This window comes from Pongo pygmaeus, chromosome 15, assembly GCF_028885625.2.
Source record: "Pongo pygmaeus isolate AG05252 chromosome 15, NHGRI_mPonPyg2-v2.0_pri, whole genome shotgun sequence".
Lineage (NCBI taxonomy): Eukaryota > Metazoa > Chordata > Mammalia > Primates > Hominidae > Pongo > Pongo pygmaeus.
Window position 1 is genome coordinate 66,450,519 of NC_072388.2, and position 13,642 is coordinate 66,464,160.

General features: G+C 49.9%; 1 protein-coding gene across 6 annotated transcripts in view; it reads left to right on the forward strand.

Annotated features, from left to right (window-relative positions):
• The window catches only part of PLEKHH1 (pleckstrin homology, MyTH4 and FERM domain containing H1), a 55,618-nt gene that overhangs the window by 39,505 nt on the left and 2,471 nt on the right, over positions 1 to 13,642 (forward strand). For 3 of the 6 annotated variants that reach the window (XM_063651705.1, XM_063651708.1, XM_054448268.2), the window contains exons 13-28: positions 361 to 447; positions 802 to 963; positions 1,948 to 2,028; positions 2,379 to 2,561; positions 2,951 to 3,059; positions 3,854 to 3,966; positions 4,569 to 4,745; positions 5,080 to 5,177; positions 5,684 to 5,861; positions 6,289 to 6,444; positions 7,500 to 7,600; positions 8,629 to 8,770; positions 10,307 to 10,449; positions 10,561 to 10,690; positions 12,137 to 12,223; positions 12,522 to 12,668. In XM_063651705.1, the coding sequence (XP_063507775.1) occupies positions 361 to 447; positions 802 to 963; positions 1,948 to 2,028; positions 2,379 to 2,561; positions 2,951 to 3,059; positions 3,854 to 3,966; positions 4,569 to 4,745; positions 5,080 to 5,177; positions 5,684 to 5,861; positions 6,289 to 6,444; positions 7,500 to 7,600; positions 8,629 to 8,770; positions 10,307 to 10,449; positions 10,561 to 10,690; positions 12,137 to 12,223; positions 12,522 to 12,668 (2,094 nt within the window). Of the gene's footprint in view, positions 1 to 360; positions 448 to 801; positions 964 to 1,947; positions 2,029 to 2,378; positions 2,562 to 2,950; positions 3,060 to 3,853; positions 3,967 to 4,568; positions 4,746 to 5,079; positions 5,178 to 5,683; positions 5,862 to 6,288; positions 6,445 to 7,499; positions 7,601 to 8,628; positions 8,771 to 10,306; positions 10,450 to 10,560; positions 10,691 to 12,136; positions 12,224 to 12,521; positions 12,669 to 13,393; positions 13,534 to 13,642 lie in introns of those variants that run through there. The other 3 variants (XM_063651706.1, XM_063651709.1, XM_063651707.1) reach the window with 3 other exon arrangements.

Consider the following 13,642-nt stretch of genomic DNA (forward strand, 5'->3'; position numbering starts at 1 on the left):
GACTATGTCAGATGGGATGAAGGAGGGGGAATGTGGCCCAAGGCCAGAGGGCAAAGGTCTGGCAGGTGGGGAGAGGCAACCTCACTGGGCCCCTGAGGCTTTGAGCCACACTTGAGGACCTAAGCCTGGCCGTGAGTTTCAGAATGAAATAGGGAGGTTCTCAGAAGGACCCATGTTCCTGATTAAGGTTCCATTTAGCTATAACCAGAATCTAGAATAAGTTACCCATCATAACACAGCCGGAATGCTGGGCATCATGTTTCCCTTTGCTTATGACCTGGAGGAAGATCTGAGGGTAAATGAGGTGCTCTGGAAAGGCTCCACATTCAGTGGCTCTCCTCCCCAATACTTTCTTTACAGAGTGATGTCATCCGGAAACCTCAAGGCCAAGTGGATCTGAACTCCTGCTGCCAAATTGTTCGAGGGGAGGGTTCACAGACGTTTCAGGTGAGCACGCTCCTGGCTGCTAGTATTTTAGACAGAAGAGGTGCTGGGTTTGGATATGGCTGTGAGTGAGACAAAGATGGGGCCAAATGAGCATGAATGAAAGACTTCAGATCAACATTTGGATGTGATCCTAACTTGTGAGTACAAGAAAGGAAGATGAGACAGAATATGAGAGATGGAGTGAAGGAAAGAGAGACAGGGAGGAAAAGATGAGGAGGAAAAAAAAGGAGGGAGCACTAGAGCAGGCAGAAGGCCGGCCCCTTGGGTTCAGGGACAGGTGCCACCTTGGAGCCAGGTCCTGGTTACTCCATTCTCCCAGTGTGCTGCCCCACCCCCACATCTCACCCTCTACAGCTCATCTCTGAGAAGAAAACCTACTACCTGATGGCTGATTCACCCAGCCTGCTGGAGGAGTGGATCCGAGTACTCCAGAGCCTGCTGAAGGTGCAGGCCACCGGGCCTCCAGCTCTGTCTCGGGGTGGCACCAAGCCCACCGTGAAGGGCTGGCTGACCAAGGTACAGGGTGGGGCTGATAGGGCAGGAACATGTGCCTCCTGCGAGTCAAGGGAGCCAGGAGTGGGGTGCCGAGGGTGATGGGTTCCCCCTTATACGGGGCTCCTTTCTCTGGGAGCCTCCTCACAGTGACTCGCTGGCCAGCCCTCAAACGTGGTCTGGCCACACAAGGTGATGGCGAGTGATTCCCCGGAAACATATCAGGGTTGTTGGAACAACTATTCTCAAGAAAGAGAAGGGAAGGGACTATCTTGTATCCATTTTGAGGTCATTAGGGGCTGTCACCCACCCCCACCTTATACCTGCCTCAGTGTTAATAGTGGGAGGAAGAGACCTGGGCGAGGTAGGTATGGCCCCTCAAAGACTTAAAGTATCCTAGGTCTGCCCGAAAGACATTTTTGTTAGGGCTCTTCTGGGTGAAAAGAGCAGAGAAGCAGTTGTTAAACCCAAGAAAATGGAAGTTAACAAGGAAGTACATTAGCTAGACCAGAACACCAGCAGGAACCAAAGCGACTTGCACTCAGCAAGCTCAGGGCTGGCAGGCTCGCTGTGTGCCTCTGCTTCTCGTTCAATCGTTTATGTCATTCTCCACCCGTGTGCAGCTTCTGTTCCTTCATGATGCATGGTTGCCCAAGGGCTTCAGCCTGCTGTTTCCCCTCCCTCCCTCCCGGCACCCTGACAACTGTGGCTTCTGCCACCTAGCAAGTTCTTCCCATTTTCATATGCCTGGAGGGGACATCTGATTGGCCTGGCTAATCGTTTCATGGCAGGTCATAGGTCACTGAATAGCCCATGATGGCTGGGGTGCCGCAGGGTGTCATGGCACCCTCACTGTGAAAGGGGTGGTTCCATTAGTAGGGAGCCCAAATGGCATCTCCATCTCTACCATAGGTCAGATCTGTCTCCCTGTGGCTTCTTTTTGCCAGTCCTGGATTTACTTCTAGAGTTACCTAGTTCTCATAATGCCAGTTCATTTCTGTCTTACAGGTAAAGCATGGCCACTCCAAGCTGGTCTGGTGCGCTCTTGTTGGGAAAACCTTCTACTACTATCGGAGCCATGAGGACAAGGTACTTCTCAGCCTCCCCACAATACCCACTCTCCTGCTTCCCCCAAAGCACATGACTGCCACTCCATGTCCTGATGAAAGTCTCTACCCCACATAACCCCACAATAAATACAAAATCAGTTGGCTGGATCCCTCCAGAGTGTGAGATTCTGCCTGTCTGGGTCTCTGGTGCTTCTCCAAGCAAGTCTCATTCTGCTGCCAGCCTGGCTGGGATGCTATAGTCTCCACCTCCCCATCCTGTCATCAGTCCATATCCACGATTCCCAGCTCCACGGAGCCTATGTATTCAGAGAGAGGAGACTCCCTTGTCCCCTACTGGCTCTCGCATTCATGGAAGGCTCCTGTCCACAGCGACCCCTGGGCTGCCTGCCTGTGCAGGATGCACGCATAGAGGAAGTAGATCGATCCTGTGACTCAGACGAGGACTATGAGGCTGGTGGAACCAGACGGTTGCTTTCCTCCCACTGCACCCTGGTGATCCACCCCACAGAGCACAGCCCCACCTACCTCCTCATTGGCACCAAGCATGAAAAGGTGAGGAAGAAGGCTGGGCCTCCAGGGCCAGGCTGGGACCTGTGATTCTGATCTTCCCTTCTCTCTTTCTCCTGAGCTTCCCAGAATTCAAGTTTATTTCCTTTTGGACACTTTGGCAACTAACATTCTCTGAATGGGAATATTCCTTTACACTGAATTTATTCCCAGTGACCAGCATTGCTTCACTGAGGTCATGTAATGGAATCGCAAATTTGGAAACTTGGGTTCATGTTCACCTGATCCTCAGTCTTTCCAGGTAGCCCTGACTCATGCCAACCAAACTAGCTGAACCCCACATGGGCTTGGCCCCTTCAAGGAGTCCTCCTTGGAGCTCTTGCCTCCACTCTTGCCACCCCGTCCCCATCTGATGGCTTTCCACCCTCTTCCAGGATACGTGGCTCTACCACCTCACAGTGGCTGCAGGTGGCAGCAGTGCCAGGGTGGGCACTGCCTATGAGCAGCTCATTGGAAAACTGATGGATGGTGAAGGAGACCCAGGTAAGGCAAGGGTGGCCACCACTGCTTGGGTCGGAGGGTAGTGGCTTGGTGACTATTGGTCAAGATCCCAAAGAAAGCAGTGTTGTACCCTGAAGCTGTTTTTAAAACATCTAAGCCACAGAGGGGAAGTTCCCATCCAAGCTCCAGGGCCCCTCTGTCTCCAGCTGAGATACTGAGGTGACCACTCTGCATCTGGGAGAGTTTATCTGGGAAGCAGGCTTTCCAGGGACCTGGGTAAATGTTTTACTTGGATAAAGCTGCCCCGTTGCTGGCTGGGCAGAGGGTTGAGGAAAGAAGGTAGCTGGTTAATCTGTAGTTAGAGTTTGTAAATCAACAAGTGAAGCCTAAATTGGGATCGGACTAACCTGCTTGGAGTCTTTATTTTGCTACTGATTCTCAGGGCCCTGAGGAACTAATTAATGGCATATACCACACACACCCCTTTACCACTGCTCTGAGGCTTGTTTGTTTCTGACCAATTCATATGCTCCTCTGTCCAGACGTGACACAGTAAGAAAGAGGCCTCCCCTGCACACATCCACCTGCACTCAGACACCCACAACCTTGCACACTCACCCCTACTGCCATTCCACAAGAAAGGCCATGCTTATATGAGGGTGCTCATTGCAGTGCCCACCTGTAAACCCCACACTCTATGGATGATAAACCCAGCATAACCCAAGTGTCGCAGATAAACCACTATCTTCCCCATAAATTAAAGATGGCAGTGAGTGGGAGGTGAGTCCCCTCTCAGTAGTAACTGCCCCTGCTCTCTGGTTCTGTGCTTTGGGCAGATTCGCCGCTCTGGAGGCACCCCATGCTGTGCTACAGCAAAGACGGCCTATACGCCTCCCTCACCACCCTGCCCTCTGAGGCCTTGCAGACGGAGGCCCTCAAGCTCTTCAAGGTAAATTGGGGTGGCGGCCAGGCCCACCACTGGGATACTTGCAATACTTGGGTGGAGAAGACCTGTGCAGTTGGGGACAACCCACAGAGGGATCTGGAGAGGAAGGGAAGGAAACTTCCCAGTGTCCCTATCACTTCCTGGATGGCAGGAATGTAATCCTGTCACGGGGAGGGAAGCAGCTCTGGAACGTCATGCACAAGTCCTTGGGAAATGCCAATGAAAACTCTCCCTGGAGGAGCTCCCCTCCTCCTGTAGTTAAGCAGAAAAGGCGATGTTTATGTTGCTTCTGGACTGAGAGATTCGGACCTATTTTAGCATGTCCTTTGTGAATGTCTGAGTTTTCTGTTTTTGTTTTTTTAATGAATTTGTCTTGTTTATGTGATGTAATGAGAACATTTTAAAAAGGAAAGCTTCTATCCCAAAGTAGCCCATAGCCCCTTTTAGTAAGCAGAGATGCCCTCCAACAGTAGCAGTGCTCCTTCTTAGAAAGGGCTGTCAGTAAACTTTAACCTCCCTGGAGCCCTTGGAAAATGGCCAAGCCATTGAGTTCTCTGAACCCAGGGGCTGCTGGTCTGCCTGTGCTCACTGCTATTCCCTCCCAGTCCTGCCAGCTCTTCATCAACGTGCCAGTGGAAGCTGCCTCGGTGGACTACCATGTGTCCCTGGCCCAGACTGCACTGCAGGTCTGCCTGGTTCACCCCGAGCTGCAGAGTGAGCTCTACTGCCAACTCATGAAGCAGACCAGCTGCCGCCCACCTCAGAAGTACTCCCTCATGCAGGTAGGCATGCCAGGGGCGGAGCAGCTGACAGAAGCCATTGGCAAGGGCTGCCAGGTGGGAAAGGTGAGAGGAGGTGACTGGGCAGGTATATGGTGAGCCCAGCCAGCGGGCAGCCTCTGTGCTCCAAGCTGCATCAGTATGGCTGAGCTGTCTGTGCACAGATGGGTGATTGCATTCTGGACACAGCCTGACCAAGTTGGCCATCCCAGCACCCACAGCAAGTTGGGGGCTCTGGTTTGGGGAAACAGTGCTGAAGGCTCTGTAGCTCAGGGCTATGAGGACAGGTGGTGCTGTAGGCCCAGCACTCACCCCACGCTGTCTGTGTCCCTGGCAGTGCTGGCAGCTCCTCGCTCTGTGTGCTCCACTTTTCCTGCCTCAGCATCACTTCCTCTGGTATGTCAAGCAGCAGCTCCAACGCCATGCAGATCCCAGGTGAGTGAACCTGGCCGTTTCCTCTGCCACTTGAGCACTGCCAACTGCCGCATGAATAAGAGGGATGAGAGGAGTCTAGGGCAGACCAGATCACTCCTGTCCTCTGAAACCACTCAGTGGTCGTGGAGACTTCACCCACTGCCGTGTGCACAAATGGGCACGTGGGGATCTGGGCATGCTTAAGCTTCTCTGTATACCAATCCATGTATCCATGGATGTACTGTGGCAACTCTCACATGAAGCCACACTGCCCCCAAACTGTCCCCAAATGCTATTCTGTTGTTATGTCCTCTGGGTTCTGGAAGAAAATATCCATGCCAGCAACCTGCTATAGAAAGGTCCTGAATGACAAATTAATGTCCCAGACCAGAGTCTTCAGGGCTTTTCTCACAACCTGCCCCAGCTACAGTTTTGGTCCTGGCTGAGTCTAGATAGGGATCTGGGGTGCCAAAGTGGCAGAGATGAGCAGAGCCCATAATACTCCCCTCTTCCTTCTGTCTTTTTAGAAGTGAAACTGGCCAGTATGCCACCTACTGCCAGCGGGCAGTGGAGCGGACCCTGCGGACCGGGGAGCGGGAAGCCAGGCCGTCGCGCATGGAAGTGGTGTCCATCCTGCTGCGTAACCCCTTCCACCACTCTTTGCCCTTCAGCATCCCTGTACACTTTACCAACGGGACTTACCAGGTGAGGAGCTGGGCGTGCTCCTTGCCCCGGGTCTTCTCACGTCACCATCCAGAGAATACCTCTGGGCCGGGTGGATGCTAAGGCTCCTTAGGCTTGGCAGATTCTTCACTGTTGCCCCAGAAGTAGATCTTATTAACTCATTGCATGAACAGGGAAGCTGAGATGCTGGCCAATAAAGTGGCATAAGAAAGGGCCTCCAAAAGATTGTTGGTAAGGGAGGGACCCAGGTATGCCCAGTTCGTTTACAGTGGATGAGCTCACATCCCTCATGCGCTGGCCCTTTGCCTATGAACACAGAAACCAACTTGCTTTGGCCTCTTTTATTTGCCCTTGCTCCTTTCCACCTGCTGTACCCAGACCCCTCCACCAGCCCTAGTGAGCTCCTCTTGGGAAGTTCACTCAGGGACAGAACCTTCTCCCACCTCAGGTGGTTGGTTTTGACGGCTCCTCCACGGTTGATGAGTTCCTCCAGCGGCTGAACCAGGAGACAGGCATGAGAAAGCCATCCCACTCTGGCTTTGCCCTCTTCACGGACGATCCCTCGGGCAGGGACCTGGAGCACTGCCTGCAGGGAAGTGTCAAGGTGACAGCCTCCCACTAAGCCAGCTGAGCCCCTCCCTGCTCAGGGATATTGGTGGTAGGGAAAGAGCCCATCTGATGGGTGCCTGTTTGGTAGCTCATTTGGTGCTGAGCCCAAGGTGCTGCCCCAGTCAGCATTTCTGTACCATCCTAAAATGTACCTGGGCAGGGAGAAAAAAGCTGTTGTGTGCCCTTGTCTCTGGAGACAAGATCGCTACACACCTACTTCCCTCGAGTGGCTGTGCAGCACCCAGAAGAAAAGCCTCTTGGCTTGGTGTAGGGACAGCGAGGCCCCACAAAGCCACTGCCTACACGTGCCCACTCAGAGGCTCACAGCTGTATGCTTGGACCCCCTGGACGTCATGTGGTACCCAGCACCTCACTTTTACCCTTTCTGCCAGGGCCTATGCCATGCTTATAGGTTGAACCACACTTTTAAAGAGGCAGGTCCTTATGGTGCCCTCTATAAGGAAAGGCCGTTGAATGGGATTTAAGATCAATCTTGTATTGTGGTCTGGGATTACTGTCCTGGGGTATAAGTGTTTGTGAGAATGTGCTCTAGCACTTTGATGCATATTTGGCTCCAGTGTTTGCTTGTCTTTAACAGGACAAAGGCTTCTATGGTCTTTTAACATTGCCTGGAAAAACTATGCCACATACCTTCTTTGCCAATGTCTGGGCATCTGTGAGGCTTTGTTACATGGTAGGCCTCTGGGCATATTTGTTGAAGAGGAGAATAGCAGTCAGTGGAATGGAAATGGAGCTGGTGATCGAAGGCCATGGGGCTGCCTAGCCTCTGGGGAGGCCCCTCAGCTGGTGACGCCAGCAGGGCAGATTTCTTGCTTTATTGCTCACCCTGTCCAGGGTTCCCTCTGTTTGTGAGGGAGCTGCTGCCACCTTGGGTCCAGGAAGCATGAAGCTCCGCAGGTCAGCCTCCTGGTGGGAGGACCTTTCCTTAGTTTTCTTTGCTCTTCTGCTCTGAGTCCAGCCGTGGCTGGACCTTGATCCCTTCTCTCCTTATCAGGAAATGTTCTGACTTTCTTCTTTTGCCTTTTCAAGATCTGCGATGCCATCTCCAAGTGGGAACAAGCCATGAAGGAGCTGCACCCCGGAAAGTCTGAGGGTGGGACACGCGTCGTGAAGCTGATGTACAAGAACAGGTCCTAAGCACTGCACGAGGGTGGGGCCAAACACAAGGGCTGCCACTGGGTGCCAGCTCATCGCCTCCTTGACTAGACAGCCTATCCAGATGTGGGGAGGGACCCACAGATATAACACTGCCTGGCAGTCACTAGCTGGGGTGCAGGCTGGCTCTGCTGCTGATACTCTGTGAAACCCTGGGCAGCTCAGGCCTTCTGTCAGCCTTCCCTGTACTGCACGTGTGTGTGTGTATATGCACACACACACACACACACACACAGACATTTGCCAAGAAAACAGACCAGACCACCCTGGGCAACATGGCAAAATCCCACCTCTACAAAAAATACAAAAATTAGCTGGGCACGGTGGCATGCACCTGTAGCCCCAGCTACTCAGTGGGGCTGAGGTGGGAGGATCACTTAAACCTGGGAGGTTGAGGCTGCAGTGAGCTGAGGTCGCACCACTGCACTCCAGCCTGGGCAACAGAATGAGGCCCTGCCTTGAAAAAAAGAAAAGAATAGAACATAGACCAACCTCATGGGATGGCTAAGTGTGTTACTTTATGAGAGTGAAATTTTGTATAAGCACCAGCTAGTTAAAGCTAAAGACTAAGTACCTCCTATACCAATTCCAGGAAATACAGAAGTAGACATCCTGACTTTCTATCAATTTGAGTAAGAAAATCCCATCCCTTCATCTCAGTATGTCTCCAGGAAAATAGTTTCCAATAGTCTCTTGGACTCTTACCTCATCCAGTCCCCTAATCTATAACTCCAGGTACCAGATTTCCCTTACTAAATCCAGTAGGCTTAATGGTATCTTCAGAATGAACCATGCCCTCCTGTTGGTATGAGATCAGCATGACCCTGCATCTGCTCTGTGTCATACTCGGTTATATGTTTCTGGAGGCAATACAAAATAGGCTCATAAATAGTGGGAAAAGAATAGTTTATCTTTTTGGAAATAAAGGTAACAGACCCAGAGAAAGCCCCATCCCTGTTTGGGATCCCTGCTGAGTCCTGACTTCTTATTGTCTTCTCTGCAGGCTGTACTTTCGCAGTCAAGTCAAAGGGGAGACGGACCGAGAACGGCTGCTCCTTGCCTCTCAAACTAGTAGAGAGATAGTGGCAGGGAGGTTTCCTGTCAACAAGGAATTGGCTCTTGAGATGGCTGCCCTGATGGCCCAGGTAAGGTTCTGTTCAGGAAGCAGGAGGGTCAGGTTGCCAGCTTAGAATGAATGCACCATGCAGCCTGAAACACAGGAGAGATTCTGCAGATCCTGTGGTGCTCAGGAGAGGGCAGCTTTGCCATCTCTGGGATGGAGAGCAGCTGACTTCTACAGAGCAGAGCTCCTCACTCACCGCAGATATAGGATGCGTGCAGATGGCTGGACTTGGAATCCAGAGACCTGGGTTTGAGTCCTATATACCTTCCAACTGTGAGGTCTTAGCCAAGTCACTTCACTTCTCTATGCTTTAGCTTCCTTCTCAGTATACCAAAACCAAAAATACTTGGCCAGGTACAGTGGCTCATGCCTGTAATCTCAGCATTTTGGGAGGCTGAGGCAGGCAGATCACCTGAGGTCAGGAGTTCGTGACCAGCCTGACCAGTGAAACCCTGTCTCTACTGAAAAAAATAAAATAAAATAAAATAAAAATAAAAATTAGCTGGGTGTGGTGGTGGGCGCCTGTAATCCCAGCTACTCGGCAGGCTGAGGCAGGAGAATTGCTTGTACCCGGGAGGCGGAGGTTGCAGTGAGCCAAGATCATGCCATTGCACTACAGCCTAGGTGACAAGAGCAAAACTCTGTCTCAAAACAAAACAAAACAACAACAACAACAACTAAAAAAAAAAAAACCTCTGCCAGCCTCCACAGGGTTGTACTAAGTATGATACCTGGATAATGTGTATCATGTAATATATGTGGTAAACTTTATAAACCAGCAGACCTTCTAAGTAGAATTAGGAAGAGGAACACACATTCAGACTTGGACTCTCCTTCCCATTATATTTAGAAGGCCATCTTGCCAAAGGTATCTGGGATACCTTCACGGCTCCCATAAGAGAGTCTGACACCTACTATATACCCACAAAAATTAAAAATTAAAAATTTTTAAAAAAGAATAAGAATCTGGATTTACATGCTGGAAAGGAAGAGGAAACAGTAATAGTTGATCTTTATAATTATAAACATCAATAGGAATACTCTCTAGGAGGCCCTGTACTAAGCATATATGCATCCTCCATTGTAGTTTTTATTCCCACCTAATAGATGAGGAAATTGAAGCTCAGAGAGTTTAAGTAACTTGATCAGGGACACAAAGCTGGGATTTGTGCCAGGTGTCCAACTCCAAAGGCCACATTTGGAACACTCTGCTGTACTCTAGGATCTGTAGCATCTTCAGTTCTATAGCCCATATTTTTGGACTGGAAGCCAGAATTTCCACATTGTTTTCCCTTGTCTGCTACCAATTAACTGTGTCTTTGGAAAAGGCACTTCACCTCAGCTGCAAAATCAAAGTTGGTCAGTGATCTCTAATATTCGAGGGCCCTAAGTTTGTTTCTCTAGTGTCTATAAAACTTGAGATGAAGTATTTTTCTAAAGTATTTTTCACATCCACTCGCACCCCACCAACAGGGTAATAATTTCACCTCTCAACAGCCCCCACCCGGCCCATCCACCATCAGATTTTCACTGGTCTCTTCATATGCTTCTACCACAGGTAGAATATGGGGACTTGGAGAAGCCTGCCCTGCCAGGCCCTGGAGGCACATCCCCTGCCAAGGCTCAGCATCTGCTCCAGCAGGTCCTAGACAGGTTCTACCCCAGGCGCTACAGACATGGGGCCCCCCCTGAACAGCTGAGGTAGGTAGGCTGCAAGGTCTTGCAGCAAGTCACTGTGGGGAGGCCTCAGGCCTGGAGTGAAGACACATTGGCACTTCACTGGCACTATTTCTCTCCATCTGCCCATACCAGGCACCTGGCAGATATGTTGACCACAAAATGGGCAACATTGCAAGGATGCTCCCCTCCTGAGTGCATCCGCATCTACCTGACCGTGGCCAGGAAATGGCCTTTCTTTGGTGCTAAACTTTTTGCTGCTCAGGTAAGTGCCAGTGGAAGGAGCTGCCCACACCCTTAGGTGTGTCCCCAGCTGCTCATGTTTGAGCCATACCAATTTGCAGCCCCTGCCTCCATACCAGTAACCACCAGAGGTCACTATCCCTCCACCATTTCTGGCCTACTCCAGCTTTCCACGGTCCAGAGCGGAATTGTGATTGCTTATCTTCATTTGTCCTTTGTTGACTGCCCCAAAAGAAAAGATGTGATCAACTAATTCACACACACAAAGATTCAAACTTGATGTAACAGCCCTCTCAAGAGTGCTTTCATTTGTTTTAAAGTTTGAAAGAACAATGTATAACCTAAACAAATACATCTCCACTGGTTTGACATGGCATACGGGGGAATCAAATTACTTAGGCAACAGTTAATTTCACCTCTGTATGAAGGCCAGGTGGCCAACAGTAATTTCAGAAGGAACTTTTCTTCACTGGGTGTCTGTTGTGCATAAACATTATAGATAATTACAGCTCAAAGCTGGGCAGTGATCCTGTTTACTGAAGCCACAGATCAGAAAATGGCCATTCATTCATTCAACAAATAGTTGAGCTCCTACTATGTCCAGTGCTGGTTGTTTGAGGTTATAAGAGGTGAGAAAATCAGACACAGTCCTTGCCTTCCTGGAGCTTCCCATCTAGTGCAGGAGATGTTTATTCATCAAATAATCGTATTCATTTTTTTCTCTATATGTTTAACATATATTCATAAGCCATCACAAGTGTTATGAAGGAGATGTACAGAGGTGTTATAAAGGCATATAATGGGGACCCACTTGGTCTGGGAGCTTAGGAAAAGCTTCTGAAAAAGGTGACATGTCCAATGTCTACCTGCCTCCCTTTGGGTTAAGAGAGAGATTTTCTGGATTACCATACTGTAGTCCTGGCAGTGAAAATCAGTCATTACAGGAATGTCCACTAAATAGTCACTTTCTTACTGATAGGGCCTAAAGCCACAGGACTGCATTCTTGCTTTCCTATTTCTTTTACAGCACCTAGGAGATTGGTTGAAGTCAGAAGCACTTCGGCTTGAAGACTATAGGTGGAATGCCGTGTTTCCAAGACTAGGAGAAAACCATCTGTTCCCCATTCCCCTAACAGAGCAGCCAGGGCTGGCCTCTATTCTGTAGCACAGAGCTTTCCATCCAGTGTGCTGTGGCAGCATGGGTTCTAGGGACACCAAAAGAATGATCGCCTCTGCCTTTGAGATGGTTAGTAGGTGGCCAGAGCCCCAAGGCCAAGGGTCTTCTGTCACAAGCAGCCTTGTCTATTTCCTGCACACACTGTACAAATACCATCTTTGTTTTCCAAGATGAGGTGGCTGGAAATCACTGCTTAGCAGATCCCTGGATGTGCCTTCTCTCTCAGAAAGTTCTTATAGTTCAGAATCTCTAACTATGGATATATCTGATGGGTTGTTTCTGTTTCCCCAGCCTGCCCAGCTGTCTTCCAAGGAGAACGCTCTGGTGTGGATTGCTGTGAATGAGGATGGTGTCAGCATCCTGGACCACAACACTATGGTATGAAAGGATGCAGGCTGCTCCCTGACCCCTCCTCTTCCTCAACATGGTCTTTTCTTCTCCTCTGTGGACTCAAAAGCCTGAACCAAGTGACCCTGGGTGCCCTACCCCCACTCCTGCCCAAGCACCACTGTCCTCTAGTCTAGACACTGCTTGTAGACATTCAAGATGGAGATCTCCAAATTATGACCACTTGGGAGTTCTCCTTTCCTGTGCCTAGAAGAGACAGGGGATGCTGGTTCCTAGCTCAGGGGACAGGTGGAAAGTTTCCCCAGAACTGATTGGTTCCTTTCCACAGCAAGTGCACGTCACTTACCCCTACTCTTCAGTGACAACCTTTGGTGGCTGCAGGGATGATTTCATGCTTGTGATTAGATCTATCCCAGACAAGAGCTCTGGAAAAAGCCACATTGAGAAGTTGATCTTCCAGATGGCTGCTCCCAAGGTAGGTCTGACAGCTGCTAAAACATTCTACTCTGGCAAGATGTGGTGGGCTTGGAGCTTGGAAAGGAAACTGGGGTTATGCTAGTGCTCTACAAGGGCCCTGCCCAGATAAAATTGTTGGTCTTGTCTGTAATTAGTATTCCAAAGGTTCAGGTGGTGTTGCATCTCCATATCAATGTTCAGCTAGTAGGTAAAGGGACATATTAGGAGGGAACTAACTCTGGCCTAGCTACTATTATGCTCTTCACTTTTTCTTTTTTATTCTCTCAAGCCCCAGCATCATGCAGTCCTCAGCTGGGTGCTTACGTGCTCTTCTCTTCCTTGCAGCAGGCCTCGAGGCAGGGCAGATTCCTCTTTAAGGTGCTCTCATGTTACCCCTGGGTTCTGCTGACCCAACACTAGCTACAAAGTGGGACAGTCCCACAGTGCTCCCTTTTCCTTGTTGTGGGGAAGACCGCAAAAAGACCTCTTTTGCTTTAATGACTTTGTTCCTACTCAATACAGGAAGTGTTGACCAGCAAAAATAATAATTACAAAGGCTCAGGAACCTAAGTTCTGATTTATTGTTTATTGTTCCTGACTCCCCTGTGATTAACTGGAAACCCTGTTGTTCTCCTTTTTAATCCTAAAGTTAGAGTTTGCCAAACCTACTCCTTTACTACCAGCCCTGCTAAAGGGGAGGATCTCCAGATCCCTTTCTTAAGAAGGCCCCTTCCCTGGTTGTAGAGCTAACCAGAGCAGAACACTGGGCCTCCTTTTCTCAGAAGGGCACTGTGCATCTCAGAGGATCTCCAGACCAACAGGAGCCCACACCACTGGGCCTCTGAACCGCAGAGTTATGATTCCCTTTGGATATTTTCTCCCAGGTGGGTATTTTAAGAGATTAAATAAACTGAGGCCCAGGAACTCAGCATAAGAGCTAATGAGTAAGAAAGCCAGGATTCAAGCCAAGGCTAGTTCAATTCCTTCACATCT